General features: G+C 46.0%; 1 protein-coding gene and 1 long non-coding RNA gene across 2 annotated transcripts in view; one reads left to right on the top strand and one right to left on the bottom strand.

Moving 5' to 3' along the window:
• SLC1A4 (solute carrier family 1 member 4) overlaps positions 1-8,881 on the bottom strand; it is a 27,084-nt gene extending 18,203 nt beyond the window's left edge. The window contains exon 1 of the mRNA XM_080813524.1: positions 7,999-8,881. Within this exon, the coding sequence (XP_080669650.1) occupies positions 7,999-8,525 (527 nt within the window). The 5' untranslated portion in view covers positions 8,526-8,881. The remainder of the gene's footprint in view (positions 1-7,998) is intronic.
• Positions 7,978-17,044, top strand: LOC308348992. Its single transcript, XR_013967412.1, has 3 exons — positions 7,978-8,303; positions 16,065-16,192; positions 16,722-17,044. It is a non-coding gene; the product is annotated as an uncharacterized lncRNA (long non-coding RNA).

Raw genomic sequence — 17,044 nt, 5'->3', positions numbered from 1 at the left:
ATACAGTGCTAACTGCAAAGAGTTTACAACCAAAAAAATACATACGTTCAAAGGGATGACCGCACTTTCTATAGCTCAGCTCTCGGATATTAGTCCCTGGGAAGGCACCACCTGGGGGCAGTGAGATGTAGCAACCATAAAATCATCCTCCTTTCCCCTGGTCCCTCTGGTTGTCACAGAATAGGCGCAGTCCCTCCTGCCCATACTAAGGGCAAGGAGCTGAGGCTGTAGAGTAAAGCAAAAACACTTCTCTGCACTCTTCACAAATTACATCCTTGGTGTTGTATCTAAAAAGTCATTACCATACTGAAGGTCATTTAGGTTTTCTATGTTTTCTTCCAGGAGTTTTAGAGTTTTGCGTTTTACATATAGATCTGTGACCCATTTTGAGTCAATTTTTGTGAAAGGTTATAGGTTCTGTGTCTAAGGGTCAGATGTCCAGCTGTTCCAGCCCAATTTGTTGAAAAGATTATCTTTGTGCCATTGTATCGCCTCTACTTCTTTGTTAAAGATCAGTTGACTGTATTCACACAGGCTCTCTGTTCTGTTCCATTGATCTATTTGACTGTTCCTTCCCCAACACCACACTGTCTTGATTACTGTTGTTTTATGGTAAGTCTTATATAGTCGGGTAGTGTCAGCCCTCCGGCTTTGATCTCCTCTCTACAAGCTTTTTACCCCTCTTCCCTTTGGCTTTTAAACACAGATACTGCTATGAAGGAACTCTAGCTTCCCTACTCCAGAGCTCTCCTGCATTCAGGGATCAGCTGCTTGTCATGCAGGTAGGTTTGCCCCTCACAGCTCTGTCTTTAGGCTCACATTCACACAATAACTCTGTGTGCTTTCAAAATAAGAAACATTTGAGCTGGAGGAGATTTTAGAGGTGGTCAAGATCGACACCCTCATTTAACACATGGGGACACCAAGAACCCGGAGACATTAAGCTGGGGTTACATCTCCCATTCAGGCTCCATACCTAGACTAACATCATCCAATAGGGTAGCCATTGGTTGTTGGACACTTGATATATGGCTGGTGCTAGGGAGGATCTGAATTATTTTATTTACATGTAAATGAGTTAAATGTAAACACTTGTGGCTGTGTCTATCCTACTGGACAGTGCAGATCTAGAGTTTTGAGATCTAGAGTCTGGGAGTAAGAAGGACCAAATGGTCTTTCCACGCTTCACATTTACACAGTACCCGATTTCACTGGGTGTTAGAGGGCCTCAAATCGCTGAGCTCTTCAACTTACTCAAATTCTCAAATATTTCCCTTTTCTGTTATTGGATCCCTAGAAATTTACCTAAATTAGATAATACCAGATCTACACTGGACCAGTTTCTCTAACATTAGTAGGCTGTGAAAGCAATTTACTAGTTAAAGCCATTATTTTATAAAATATGCAATACACTAGACAGAATTGAAAAAACCTGCATGTATCACATTTAAAATGCTGTTTTGTCATTTGTTTCATGTTGCGTAAGGGGGTGGGGTGGGGAGGGGGTAGATGTGTACTGAAGCCATAATTCAAAGTACATTTCTTAAAGTAGGTCTAAGTCAAAAACATCTGCAAAAATATCAAGTCCATACTAAATTCAGGTTAAGTCCACATCAGACCAAATTAGGAAAGAATGAATGGACAAGCCTTTCCAGTGCTATAGGAACCTTTGGGTACATTACTTAAACTGAGAACCTGGTAGGAGAGGAGGCTGAACTTCTGTTAGTGGTGGTGAACATGCACGCAGCTCACACAATGAAAAACTTCAAAAATGTTCCTTCTTTATACATCTGGTACTGTTTGCTCTTCTGATCCTATTTGTCAAGGGTGGTATGCATTTCCCTGTCCTATAGGAGAAGAATGGAAAACAATTTACTGTTGCTTAGGTATATTTTTTTGTTCCAGAAATATTTCCTCTTATTTAAGTTCAAAAATTCTTTACTGAATTTATGAAAATTTCAAAGACTGTTCAGAACAGGATATAGCAGGGTATGTACACCTGCTAAACATTTATTATCCTTGGTGTTTATTGTTAGAGTTGGTTAACAGGGACATGCCCCTTCAGATCTTGGTACCCCCCACAAGGCTGGGAGCAGAGGAAGGGCTGGGGGTAGTGGGCTCACACTCTGGTGACAGTGGGGGGCAGGAGAGTAGTCTATCCTCTTTTTGAGGCCCATCTCCAGTTTTAGATTCCAGCTGGAAAGGTTAATGCCAGGCCCCTGGCGTGGGGGACTTTTCAGGAAGTAAGATTAAAAACAGTTTTAATTCTTGTAACAAGTGGTCTGGGGCTATCCCTGAGGGGCAGGGACACTTGACAGTATCAGCAAGACACTCCAATATTAATTCACTTAATCTTCATAACAAATGCAGGTAGTAGATACTATTATTAGTCTCACTTTACAGATAAGAAAATTGAGGCAAAGAAAGGCTTAAAGACTTGTTCACACAGCTAGTAAGTGGTAGAGCTGGATTCAAAATCAGGTAATTGATCCCAGTGTCTGCTTTTTAATCATCCCCCGCCCCATGGAACCTCACTGGGTGTATGCTCTTTTCAGTCTCAGAACTATTCAGGTAGTCTCTTGGGTGGCAGAAGGAAAGGTGTCAAGGTAAAACCTTTTATTATTTTTTTAAATAAAATGCTGCCACTTTTTCCCTTTAGTGACTAAGTAGGCTGAGAAACCTCCATGAATTTGGATCCGTGTTAGATTTGCTAAGAATCTTCCTCTTGCCTATAGAAGAGAGACATAGGCATAGGCCAAACAGCCTCCCATGGCCAACAGTTAAAAGAATTTATTCACTATTCACTCTCTTTTTTTTTTTTTTTTAATTTTTTATTTATTTTCAGCGTAACAGTAATCATTGTTTTTTCACCACACCCAGTGCTCCATGCAATCTGTGCCCTCCCTAATACCCACCACCTGGTTCCCCCACCCTCCCACCCCGCCCCTTCAAAACCCTCAGGTTGTTTTTCAGAGTCCATAGTCTCTCATGGTTCACCTCCCCTTCCAATTTCCCTCAACTCCCTTCTCCTCTCCATCTACCCTTGTCCTCTATATTATTTGTCATGCTCCACCAATAAGTGAAACCATATGATACTTGACTTTCTCTGCTTGACTTATTTCACTCAACATAATCTCTTCCAGTCCTGTCCATGTTGCTACAAAAGTTGGGTATTCGTCCTTTCTGATGGAGGCATAATACTCCATAGTGTATATGGACCACATCTTCCTTATCCATTCATCCGTTGAAGGGCATCTTGGTTCTTTCCACAGTTTGGCGACCGTGGCCATTGCTGCTATAAACATTGGGGTACAGATGGCCCTTCTTTTCACTACATCTGTATCTTTGGGGTAAATACCCAGCAGTGCAATTGCAGGGTCATAGGGAAGATCTATTTTTAATTTCCTGAGGAATCTCCACACTGTTCTCCAAAGTGGCTGCACCAGTTTGCATTCTCTTGACTGCAGCCTAGGGGCTAAGATTAGAGCTCAGTCTCTGGTAGGTTTCTTTGAAGCTATTAAAGAAATACGTTCTTTGCAAGTTGAGAGGCATCGTATTCACACCAGTCCTTGAACAGGAAAGTCAGTCCCTCATGCCTCCCTCTGTGAAGGGAAAGGCTCAGTGTTGAAAAAATGAGCACAAGAATTAAACAATAAAGCCTAAAAAACTGGGCAACGGGCAAAATCTCACTTGTGTCTACCAGGCACAGGGCTGTGCCCTGCTACACTTTTGCAAAAGACAGTGGCCTTTGGGAGGGAGACAAACCATAAGAGTCTCTTAATTTCAAGAAATAAACTGAGGGTTGCTGGGGGGTCGAGGGAAAGGGATAGGGTGGCTGGGTTATGGACTTTGGGGAGGGTATGTGCTATGGTTAGTGCTGTGAATTGTGTAAGAGTGATGAATCACAGACCTGTACCCAAGAAGCAAATAATACATTATATGTTAATTAAAAAAAAAAAAAAAAAAAAGACAGTGGCCTTGGGTCATTCTTCCGGATGCCAGTGCAGACAGAGCCCTGGGCCCAGGAGCTGTCCCTACCTGCCACCTTTGCAGATAAGCCTCTGGTTTTCCAACTGAAAACTACAAATTTTAATACCCAAGGGAATGTTAGAAGCCAGTTCTTTCCACTTATAGCTGAAGAAAATTGAGGCTGACTGGTCAACTTTAGAGAACACAAATATGTAATACAGGGGCCAGGGTGGGGGGCAGGTGGGGGGAATGCAGAAACTGCAGTGTCAGAGAGGATACATAAGGATTTCTGCTCCCTTTTAGAATGGAAGACTCTTCTAGGTTCACTTTTGACTTTTACACATTTTCCAAATTTCCCACGTGTTGATTCTTTTTTTTTTTTAAGATTTTTATTTATTTATTTGAGAGAGAACATAGAGGGAGAGTGAGGAGAAAAGCAGACTCCCTGCTGAGCAGAGAGCCTGATGCAGGGTGCAGGGCTCAATCCCAGGACCCTGAGATCATGACCTGAGCCGAAGGCAGATGCTTAACCTACTGAGTCCCCCCACATCTTTTCCCCCCAGTGTTGATTCTCTTAGTCCAAAACATAGTAACTGTTCACTTCTTTTTCTCCAAGCTCCATGTAGTTCCCAAAATACGTTAAAAACATAAGCTTCAAGTCATCCTGAGCTCCCCCAAACATTCCCTCCCCCCAACATTCATTCTCTTTTCTTTCAGACTATGAAAAGAGGGCCATCCCCATAAGTTCAAGTGAAACAAAGCCAACTTCCCAATAGCTCTGTAATACCACTCTGTGTATAACCAGAGCAAGCAGAGTGGGCCAGCCCTCGTCTAACAGCTTTACAAACGTTAACTCATGTAACCCTCAGAGGAACCTTCCAAGGTAGATACTTTCAGGATGCTGGTTACAGAGATGAGGAAGCTAAGACACAGGGGTTAGGGACATGCTCTAGGACTCACAATCAGTAAGCCTTGTTAGGGACGAAGAAGTTCCATAATGAGTTCCTCATAATCTGTTTCCTGGTCTCTTTGGTGCTCCACCTGTTTCATTTTGGAGTAACAGTCACAGCTTGAGCACTTGGGTCCCACCCAGTTCTGAGAGTCCTTTGCTGTTCTGGGTTCCCAGGCATAAAGCTCTGGGCTGCTCAGGAGGAGACTGGGACTTTCCCACCTGCCAGTTGCTCTCCATCACCCCTTCTCAGTTCTCAAAGGGCCTGCTTCTAGCACCTGTGCCTCACAGACACTCCCTGGCCTTTGTTATTTCTAATCCATTGTGTGTTGGGAAATCAAACCACTCAGCAATGGCATTCTGAAAATCTTCTAAAAGTTATAATGAATGTCTGTGAGCTTCATTCCTTTCTGACTTGTAGTTCCATCTTGAGAAAAATTAGAAATCGTAGCAGAGAGACCAGACCCCGAGGAGCACCCCCACCAGCAAAGCCTGGTCATCAGTCTCTCTGATGAGAAGTCAGAGACTTCTCCCACTCCTTCTGGGTGTTTGAGTTCTGGGCAGTTACCCGGTGACGGCCTGCAGGATAACTGAGGTGTTTGCCAGCCGGCTCACTTCATTCAGTGCCCACAGGCAGAAAGGACTGCGCCCTGCCTTTGCCAAGGAACGTGCCCAGAGTCCCACAAAATCAGCATCTGCGGGGTTTCTTTGAAGGAAGCAAATTTAAAACTTTGACCCAGGGACCCAGGAAGCACTGAGGTTATGGCTCAAAACTCAGTTCCCTCTCACCAGCTGCTCAAGGTGAAGGCCAATCAGAGCCGCAGTACACAGGCCTTCCTTCACTGCTGGGGCTCAGGTCCTCTGTTTAGAGCAAGTGGGCATCTGCCCTGACCCAAATCACATTCTCACCTGATGCCCTTTTGGCCCAGAGCAAACATTTCTGAGATGGTTGGACTAAATCAGCACCATGACACCATTACTATAGCAAACTGACTTGGGGGAGGGAAGAGTGGGAGAAACAGAGCCCTGAATGCTGGGACACAAGACCCATATTTTCGCTAATCCCTCTTTTGATAAACCACTCTGTGACCTTGAGCAAATCACTTAATCTCTCTCAGTTTCCTCAGTTGTAAAATAGGATCATACCACCTGCCCTACCTTTATGCATGAGCTGCTGGAGGCTGGCTGTAAGAAGTCTTATGAAAGGCTGCCTATTCCCAACAGGCCACAACAAAGGTTCTCTTAGTCCTTTCCAGCACCTGCAGCCCAAGTCACTGAAAAGTCTGCACCCAGACAGACCACTAAGCCATGATGCTAGGTTACCGTTCACTTCATTTTTTTTTTTAAAGACCCCATCCATTTATTTGACAGAGAGAGTGAGCACAAGCAGGGAGAGTGGGAAAGGGAGAAGCAGGCTCTCCACTGAGCAGGGAGCCCGATGCGGACCGATCCCAGGACTCTGGGATCATGACTAGAGCCAAAGGCAGATGCTTAACCTACAGAGACAACCTCACCATACACTTCAGAAGCAACAGCTGTAGGGCTTGGTTCTAAACCTAGAAAACCACAATCAGGAACTAAGATGTCCTTCCTGAGACAGGTGGTAATAAAGTAACCCCTCACCCTATCTTGCCCCCTTTGGGGGCTACGGTCCCTCTTTCGGAGATAAAAGAATGCTACTGAGCTTCCCTCTGGGGTACCACCAGCAGGTCAGAGCTGGGCATCCATACTTCCTTTCCAGGGCCACTGACCCCTGCAAAAAAGAATCTTTTAACCCCATAACCACCTTCCCTCCTGGAGAAAGCTGACTAATAGGTGAATGTAATAAGCCAAAGGCTTTCTCAACCTTAGTAGACTTTGTTTTCAGCACCCACCTAAAAGCCCCAAAACTTTCGAAAAGTTTCGAAAGACCCCAAATATCAAGCTGCTAGATACCAAAGACCGTGATTATATCAAAGTCCTAATAGGCCACCTCCACCTGCCCTTATGGTAAGAACTGTTTGACCCCCTCAATGGAGGTGTGTGTGTGTGTGTGTGTGTGTGTGTGTGTGTGTGTGTGTTTAATACAAAAGCCTCGGACTTTTTATTTTTATTGTTGTAGTTTCAAATGAACACACTCTCAAGTGGCAGACAGTGATCACATTTTCCAGAGGGAGAAAAGGAAATAGCAGGAAGCCAAGTAACTTTGCCCAGGGTTTGCTGTTTTTCACAGCCTCAGCCATGAGGAACTCTGCCTCAGTGACTCCAGACAAAACATACCTCCAAGGCTCCGAATCCAGAATTTTCGGAAACCTGGAGAAGGAGCCAGCTGAGTTCCTCACTCAGCTGAACTTGGCCAGGACGGTAAATTCCTCCAGTCTGCAATTTTCCCATCTGTGAACTCTGGGCTAACGGAGAAACCAAGAGAGGCTGAGGCTTTGGAAAATCCAGAAACAACACCGCATTTCAAGGGATAAAATGCAACTTCTAGGAGTCACAAAAAGCAAGCAAACTCCTTCTCTAGAACTCAACCTTCCAGAAATAAAGCTCCTTGAAACTCACAGTATTCTACAATGGTCCTGACTATGGGGTGGCCAGCAACCTGTCCCAAGACCCCCAAAGAGCCATGTTTCTGAGCAGTGGGCCTCATACCACTAACCCCAGCCTCGTTATCCTTGGGTCCACTGACAAGTCTTCAAAAATTGCCACCTTCCTCTCAGCCAAAGGGCTGAAACAGGGAAGGCCAGAGATTACAGCTGAGGATGATACAGACAACATCTAACTAATGCTCCCAGAAGCTTTCGGGCATCGTGGGAAAAAAAACAGGGTGAGGCTACTGGGGTGTGGTTGGGACGTTTTTACTGGTTAAGGGCAGCCAGATGGTATAAGGAGTACAGCATAGGTGAGACACTGTCTTTTCCCTAACACACACTCCACCTAACGGTAGGCTGGTTCATCACCCGCAGCAGATTAAGAATGAACTCTTAGCAATTTATGAGGGTGGTGTGTGCGTCTACGTGTGTATGCGCGCGCGCGCGCACTGGAGTGCATTAGAGAGCTCACTGTGCACTTGGCGAGGTGGGGGGGAGGGGGGGCGTTACCTGGCCAGGTCGAGGAAAGAGTCCACTGTCTCTTTGGGGACCGGAGGGGACCCCGACTCCTCCAGCCCCAGGTCGCTGGACTGGAGGGTCTGTGCGCCAGAGCCGGGCTTGATGATGAACGCCAAAGCGACGGCGAGCGCCGAGGCGCCAAGCGTGGTGAGGCCGAAGTAGGCGATGGCGATGCCGCCCAGGCGCCCGAGAGAGCTGGCGTCTAGGGAGGCGGCGCCGGACACCAGGCTGCAGACAACCAGCGGCAGGATGATCATGCGCAGCATGCGGAGCAGCATCTCGCCGGGGAAGGACAGGTAGGCGACTTGCGTGCGGGTGAGGCCAAGTCCGCGCAGCGCTGCGCCCAGTCCGGCGCCCGCCACCACTCCCGACACCGTGAGCAGCACCAGCGCGTGCCGCCGTAGGAAGCCCGCGCAGCGCCGCGCGCGTCCCGCCGCGGATCCCGGCGCGCCAGGCTCTGCTGCAGGCCCCGCCTGGGCGCCGTCCAGGTAGCCGTTGGTTTCGCTACTCTTCTCCATGGCGCTGCCCGCGGCCCCAAGCTGAAGGAGGCGGGGGACTTGGCCCTGGGATAAGCTGGGAATCTCAATGAACGGATCTGGCAGAGCGTCCGCCGGCTGTACCTCGCGGGTTCTGGGAGCCGGCCCGCGGGGAGCTCCCGGCGTGGGTGCAGAAGCAGGTGGGGAAAGGGCCAGGAGAGGCGAGGGAGAGCAGGCTGGAGCCCCGGCCTGAGCGGTTCGCGCCGCGCCCAACCTTCCCACAGCAGCCGCGGGCTGGAGATGATGCAACGCGGGAGCAGCGAGAGAGGACGCAGATGGGAAGAGGGGAGGGAGCCGGGAGCAGCCCAAGCCCGCCCCCTTCACACCCGCCGCCCCGCCCCCCCGCTCCCCCGCGGCTTCGGCCAATCAGCGCCGGGAACCGCCGCCGCGCGCCCCTCGCCAAGGCTGCCGGCGCGGGGGGAGGGGCGGCAGGGCTGGGGGCGCTGCCGGGACAGCTGGGGGGCCGGCCAATCCGGGCGCCCGTAGCCACCTCCCTGCCCCGCTAACTGGGGCGGGCTCCGGGTGACCGCGGCTGTGCACGGCCTGAGGGACGGCCCGGGCTCGTTGGCACCTGCCAGGGCCTCTCGGGCTGGCCAGGGTCTGGGCCCTCGGAGTCAGAAGGCCCGGGAGAATGTGGAACCCAGCTATGTTCTTGGTCCTGAGGATTGGGGGAGGGGAAGGGTTCCCTCCTGGGTGGGTGTCTTCGCCCCCGCGGTCTGTCCGAGAACGCACCGGTCTCTCTTGCAAAAGGGCCGAGTGCGGCTAGGCCCCCACCCCGGACGGTCCTCCGGTCGTGTCCTCCTCCAGCCTAAAACCCCTCCTCCAGGAGTCCTGTACGAGAAAGCACGCCGGGGTGCCCAGCGCGGGCCTGGTCCTGAGATGGAAGATGGGTGATGGATGGATGAATTAGAAAAACCTTATCCCACGTTCAATAAGGGCTCTGACAAAGCCTCAGTTGTAAGTGAAACGGGGTCCCAGGTGGTACCAAACCCAGCTCCCGGGCTCGCCACTGCGCGCGCTCGCGCTCTCCAAGGCAGAGGGGCTTAAAGCCTCCCGGAAAGGCCCTCGGTTGCCCGTTGCCCGACAGCTGTGTGCTGGCTGTGTGTGTGGCGGTATGTAGGCTGAAGACGCAAAACTCCTACAGAATCAACGGCTCTCTCGCCACCACATCCAGTTGCATTTCTACTGGGTAGTAGACAAACCACAGGATTTTAACCTCTTCCATCACCCGGCCCCCAGCCGTGGCAGGAAAACTGTACATACAGTGGTTAGCCAGCCTGCAAAGATGGTTTCTTAATGTTAACATTCGATTCATTTCCTTTTTATTTCAACTTTTATGTAGTCATGGCAGATATATGAGAGACCTCTGCAGAGTCGTTTACTACCTCTGTCACATGTATTAGTTTTTTTCATATTTTCTCATGCTGCGCTTGAAAGAAATTGGTCTTTTAAGACTTCTGTGAAAAAGAAGTCTTCTTACATGTGGCTAAACTGAGTTAAGGAGGAAGGCAAATATTCTAGATCTCTTGCTGAAAAGGAGTCATCTTAGAACATGTCATGACAGATATTCATGCAAATCAAAATGCCTTCCTAAGGAACTTTAAGGAGCTGTCCAAATTTTGAGATCAGGGAGGATTTCCTTGCTTGAAGCCAGCTAGCCAGCCAGCCACTGGCTGGAGTTTGCAGGGTTTTTGTTTGTTTGTTTGTTTTTGATGGAGGGAGGGGAGCTTGTGAACATATTTTTATGTTTTCAGAACACGGTTTATTTCTCTGTGTGCACTGAAGAAAGGATTTTCTACAGATATACTCTCTATTTTGCCAACCAGCCCCTCCCTTTGTTTTAATGACCACTTTTACCCACAGGACTCTCAAATCATGTTCCGGAAATGAATTTTCAATTACCTGCTTTATATCTCCACCTGAATATCCTGCAGGCATACCAACACAACATGTCCAAAACCAAACTCATGGTGGCATTCCTCAAGGCTGCTCATCCTTCTGGACCCCCTATTTCTGTTACTAACATTACTGACCACCTAGTCATTACTGTATGAAGCTTTAGGTGACCTTTGGTTCTTCCTTCTCTAGTGTCTCTTCTCATCTGATCAATTGGCAAGTCCCACAGACAGTCCTTTCGCAATATTTACCACATCTATGTTTCCCATCCATTCCCACTGCTACCATCCTGGCTCAGGTCTTATTTCCTCACTTGTTATCTCAGCTGCCAAAATGTTCTCCTAATCAGTCTTCCCATCTCCAATGCTCTTCTTGTTCCAGCCATCCTATATTTTGCCTTGCCCCAGGCCAGTCTTCCTAATGAATAATATACATGTTAGGATTAAGTTCCACTTTTCCAGTAGGAAAAAAAGAAGTAGTGATGTCTTCTCCCTTTAAGAACATTTCCTAGAAGTTGTTCACGCTATGTGCTTTATATTTCATTAACCAGAATTTACAACATGACTTTACCTGGCTGCAAGAGAAGTTAAGAAATGTCGTCTTTATTTTGCACAGGCATATCCCCCGTTAAAAATTGGTGCTTCTGATGAGTAAGTTGTGGGAATAATAAGGACAGTGTAGGGAATATAGTCAATGTTCTTGTAATAGCATTGTATGGTGACAGTTGGCAGCTATACTTGGGGTGAGGACAGCTTGACATATAGACTTGCTGAATCACTATGTTGTACACTTGAAACTAATGTGACGCTGTGTGTCTACTGTACTTCAATAAATAAATTAATTTAATTTTTTTAAAAAAAGACTGGTGCTTCTGTTACTAAAGAAGCAGGAGGGGATGGATTCTAGGGCAACTCCTCCTTACCACTTTTTGTTCAAAAGCTTTCAGTGGCTCCCACTAAATTAAGAATGTGCTCTTCATCCTGGCATTGAAGACCTACCAGAATCTGACATTGGCTCTCTCTGCCAGGCTTGTACCTTGTAGGCATGCTACAAACACAGGGCTGTGGCTGCTTCCACATTTTTCTCACCTCTGCACATAGCCCCAGTTCACTTCTCTCCCAAAGCCTTTCTGCAGCCCCCTTGCTCCCACTATGCTTGCTGCCCACACTTTTGTGCACCCCAGAGCTGTGTTAACAGTTAACCCTCCATTGGGAGTGAGGAAAGCCCTGCCTTAAGGAACGCCCTGCCTTGCTGGCACTTTCCCTGGACATAAGTGTGGTGCCCAGTGGGAGAGCAGTGTTGGGAGTGCCGTACGCCGTGCCTCATGTTTGAACTAGAAACCCCTCCCTTTAAGTAGGAGTTGGTGTCTGGGGGCTTCTTTTGGGGAATGGCTGCCCTGGAGCTGCTCTGCCTCCATGGGAGACAAACCAAGAAACAGGTTATCGGCTCCTAACCTCCCCGACAGTTGCTGAAGGGTTTAACTTTCTCCTTTCTTTTTCTCTCCCCCCTTTTTTTTCTTAATTCCTCCCCTTCTGCACTTCTATTACATTTCTTTCATCTTTTCATAATTTTACATGCCTCCTCCCTGTCAGTATTTAGTACAGAAAATCATTGATTCTTATATTTAGACACATCCCCCTACAACACTTACATGTGTTTTCTCTGGATTTTAGATGTGTAAGTACCACATTACAAAATACCTTGCAAGTGGTGCAGTCTGATACCACTCACCATCACCACCACCACCATCATTTGGTGCTTGAAACTCTCAATAGGCTGGAATACTGCTCAGTAAGTATTTCCTCTCTTGTTTCTCCCACTTGGATGGGAGTATATTTATTCACCCTTTTGATTCTGAGCTTGACCATATGACCTACTTGGCCAATGAAATAAGTGGACGTAAAGCAAGCAGAGGCATCGACATGTTTTGTGGAGTTGCACTTAGACTCCTGCTGACGTGCGAGTCAGCACGTCCCAGGTAGATGCTGCCCCTTTAGCCCGGCATCAGGACAAAGATGCCAGGACAAAGGTGAGAAACGTGTCTGAATCCAGCCTGCCCCTGCAAATCCAACCACCTTGCTGCCTAAAGACATCCCAGGCAGCCCACGGACCCCTGAGTAAGAAAAATAAAATGCTGTTGTTGAAACCTACTGAGTTTTGGAGTCATGTGTTATGCTGTCTCATTGTGGCAATAGCTGAGTCATATAAATCCTCCCTTCGACATCTGTTCCAGTTATGTTTTTATAGAACAAACCACTCCAAAACATAGCAGCATAAAGGTACAGCCATTTTCTGATGCGCATGAATCTGTAGGCCAGAAATTCAGACGGGAGCCTTCGCGGGGGAAGCTTCATGACTGGACATGGCTACTCCAGCTCGACCCAAGCCACATGCCTGGCGAGATGCTGGGATCCTGGGTTCCTTTCCACATTACGTCTGCCAACTTGGAATGTCCAAGATGGCTCTTCATTCCCACCACGGATGCCTGGGCTAGTGTGGCTGGAATAGCTGGGGCTGGCAGGTCATCTCTCGCTCTCTTCTGTTTGTCTGTCTGTCTCTTAGTGTGGCTAGTGCGGGCTTCCTCACAGCATGGTGATCGATCTCAGTGTAGTCAAACTTCTTAGAGTGGTTGACTTTACTCCTTCCCTCCCTTGACCACCTTCTGGTGGTCAAGCAAGTCACTAAGACCAGCCCTGAATCAAAGGAGGAGAATTAGACTCCACCTCTAAAAAAGGGAGTAGCAAAGAATTTGCTGCCATCTTTGATCCACATAAAGCTTAATCACGCATGCATTCTAGATCCACACACATATGTCAGCTGCTTTTAGAAGTGCCCTCGCTCTGAGGTCTCTTTGGACGACTCTGTTAGAAAGTTCCTTTGGGATCATTTAGTCATGTTCTTAAAGCCATGGCTGCATCATCTGTCATGAAGAAGAATTTATTTCCCTCACTAAAGGGATGCTATGGGTTTTTTTTTTAAATATAAGAAGTCATAGATATGGTATTTTTCCTACATTGTCAACAGTGACTGTTTATCAGTTCTAATATACTTATGTATTGGCTAATACTTGGTATTGTACACACTTGCAGACTTCTGCTAGTCAAGAGATATTATCAGTTCTGATTTCACATCTGATACCAGTTCAGTATTTTCCTCATTATTTCACTAGAATGATAATGGCGTCACTAGAATCACATAGTAGGAATTATCTTCTGCCATGAATGGACTAAAAAAGGAAAATGGTATTCCACACAGGCCAATCTGGATTCCAGAATACGTCTTTACCTTTGCTGAGAGATAACAGATAGTTTAACAATTATAACAACTATACTTAAAAAGTTAAACTTTAGTCTCATTCTTTCTGTGTCAGCAAAACACAGCTTTGTAGAAGATGCAGTGTGATTTTTGAAAAAGATTATTTGCCTTTCGCATAGATCAGATTACTTAGCAAACAAAGCAAGTGAAGTGAAAATCCAAAATAATAAATAAGTATTTTTCTTGTACAGTGGACAACTTCGTGAGCAGGGGCATTGTGGCGTCAAAGCACTGGTGACTTTGTACTCGGTGATCCTTTCTCAAGCCTCCCCTTAGTATCATCTCTAGCCACCAAAAAGAAGGAAAAGGAAAAAGGGGGCCATAAAGATGCCCCTAGAACCAAAAGGTCAGGTGCAGACTCAGATAAACACTGTGAGTCAACACTAAAAGGGAATTTGGTCGGAGTGGGAGTAAAAGGCAGAATGAAACAGAAATAAGTCTGTTTCTTTGGTTTTAGAGAGTAGCTAAAGCTATGTTAGCTGACATGTACTTCTTAGAGAGAACAGTGAACCAGAGCATCAGAAGAAATGAGTACAAGATGGGAATATAGGTTAGTCTGGTATCTGTGTTCTGTGGACAAGGGTTCTACAGGTAGGGATTTGATTCACTGACACAATCAGATTCTTACTGAGTTGCTTAATGAGTGTAAATCATTCTGCAAGGTCCATTGAGTGAAATACAAAAAAAAGGAGTATAGATTACTTGGGGAGCTGATCAAAGTGCATATCCCTGAGCCTGGAGGGTGGCCTAGGAGCCTGCATTTCAACAAGCCAATCCTCCTCCCCTGCATTACCCCACCCCACGTTTCAATCAAAAAGTATTTACAAGGGCATTGAGTTAACAGAGTTTAGAATTAAAGGAAAGGTCTAGGGTTAGGTGTTTGAAGCCTATCAATGAAATCCTTCTTCCTGAGGAGGGATCTTCCTCAGCTTATAGGGTTATGTCCCCAAATTGAAAATATCATAACTTGAAAATGCATTTAATATACCCAAACTATGGCCCATCATAGATTAGCTTAGCCTACCTTAAGTGCACTCAGAACATTTGCATTAACCTACAGCTGGGCAAAATCCTCTAACACAAAGCCTATTTTATAATAAAGCATTGAATATCCATTGTCATTATTGAATATTGTACTGGTGAAAAAAAAATGGAATGATTGTGTGGGTGTAGATTGGTTGTAAGTGTATCAGTCATCAGCCCTACTGATTGTGTGGTTGACTGGGAGCCGGGGCTGCCACTGCCCAGTATCATGAGAGAGGATCTTACTGCATATCACTAGCCTGGGAAAAATACCCAAATTTAAAATTCAAAGTACTGTTTCTACTGAATGCACATCAATTTCACATCATGGTAAAGTCAAAAATCATAAACCATACCACCTGTACAATGCTAAGAGAAGAAGCAGGTGGAATTAGAGGAGAAGGACATTGGATAGGGTAGAAGAGAAATGGACATCAATCAGAATGGGTTATGGTTCTCCCAAGAATTTAGTTTAATTTAATTTAAGCCTGGCCCTAGAATTCTCTGAGGTCTGTTTGGGAAAGAGTGGCAGACTTCTGAAAAGATAATTAACCTTACAAGTAGAACTCAGTGCTCATCAAACTTGACTCTCATTAGAGTCATCTAGAAAGAGTTTAGAAAAAATAGATTCCGGGGCTCAAGTCCAGGAAATTTTATTTTTGTAGCTCTGGGGTAGGACTCAGTCATATATTATTTATGTTTCCAGTTAACAGATTAACCAGATATAACAACCCAATCCAATGGAATCTGAATTAAAAGAAAAGCAAAGTAAAATTTTGAGACCATTAGGGAAAGTTCATGTATGTTAAACCTAATGTTGAGTTTCTTAGATGTGACAATAGTGTTCTGGATAATAGGACAATGTCCCCATTCTTGGGATAGTGCTGAGAAGTATTTAGGGATAGTGTCATGGTGTCTGCATACCACTCTTGGATGGCTTGGCAAAGGGGAAATGTTTGTACCTATACAGAGACCAATGTGACGGGGGAGGCAAGATGTTACTGGCTGTTAAAGCTAGGTGAGGAGTATATGGATGATAACTGTTTTGTTCTTGAGATTTTCTTCAGGCTAAAAATTTTTTTAAATTTAAAACATTAATTATTTTTACAAGAGAGAATAAGTGATGGCAAGGGGTGGTGGTGCGTGGGGTAGGAAGGCTCCATTCTTGATTTTGTTGCACAGGAGATTTGGGTAACATTACCGGGAAGTATGAGTTACAGAAGCTTGAACAGTGAGAGAGAGGTCACTGTGGGCTTCAACTGAGGTTCTCCATGCATTTTCTTATAGGACACACATGACAAATGATGCTTATACTCAATGCCCACAACTACAGTGAACCTAGGCTTAGATGTAGTTCCTGGCTACTGAACCACAACAGATTTTCCTCCTACTTAAGAAAGAATGTTGGCCTGCAAGTAAGTGATGTTATTATATGGATAACTTTGAGTTCATTCAAATTTATTTTTAAAATAATCATACCCGAACTTCTCTATTTTTGTGTGGAAGCGTTTTGAAAATCCAACCGATCACTATAATGTACAAAGAAAATATAAATTACTTGCTATCTGTAGCTGATCTAATCTTTGTCCTGGGTAGTCACAGCACTGGGCCACGGAGGTGGGGTGGGGGGCGGCGTGGGACGGGAAGAAAATAGTCTTAACTTGACAGTGAATGTCATGGAAGTTTTCCTCCAGTTTAAATAGCTTCATGTGGATAACTCAGAGTCTCTTGGTAAATACTCAGCAGTTCAGAATTCCTCTCTATCGAGTTACTCTACAATGAGGTGGTTATAGAAAATTTAAGAGAAGTTAAAATTTTTTATAAGCTGAGAAAGAGTGGTGCTTCACCAATAGGGAAAAGGCACAGACATTGTGGTAGATTCTGAAAATAGCCTCCTTCTTCACTTCTCCCTGTATCCTGACTTTTTGTTATGTTACTTTTCAGGGTCTCCAACTCAGTCTGGACTCAACCATATGATTTTCTTTAGCCAATGGGTATACCTGACCCAAGGCAAGCAGAAGTTTGAAATAGGCTTACACATTAGGCTTTTCTCTTGTGCCACTGCCATCAGAACATGCCTGGGGGGGAGAGAGACACGCAGAGCACAGCTGAGTCCTCAGTCATCATAGCAGAGTTCATCCTCGATCAACTACCAGCCAGACTACCCCAAACGTGGAAGTGGAACCAGCCAGTCAGCTGAGCTGTCTAGCTGCCTCCACCACCACTCCGAGAAATATGAGCAATAAAAACCACTGTTGTGTGCCATG

This window comes from Martes martes, assembly GCF_963455335.1.
Source record: "Martes martes genome assembly, chromosome: 9".
Lineage (NCBI taxonomy): Eukaryota > Metazoa > Chordata > Mammalia > Carnivora > Mustelidae > Martes > Martes martes.
The sequence above is the reverse complement of the archived record's forward strand: the minus strand, read 5'-3'. Positions and strand labels throughout refer to the sequence as shown.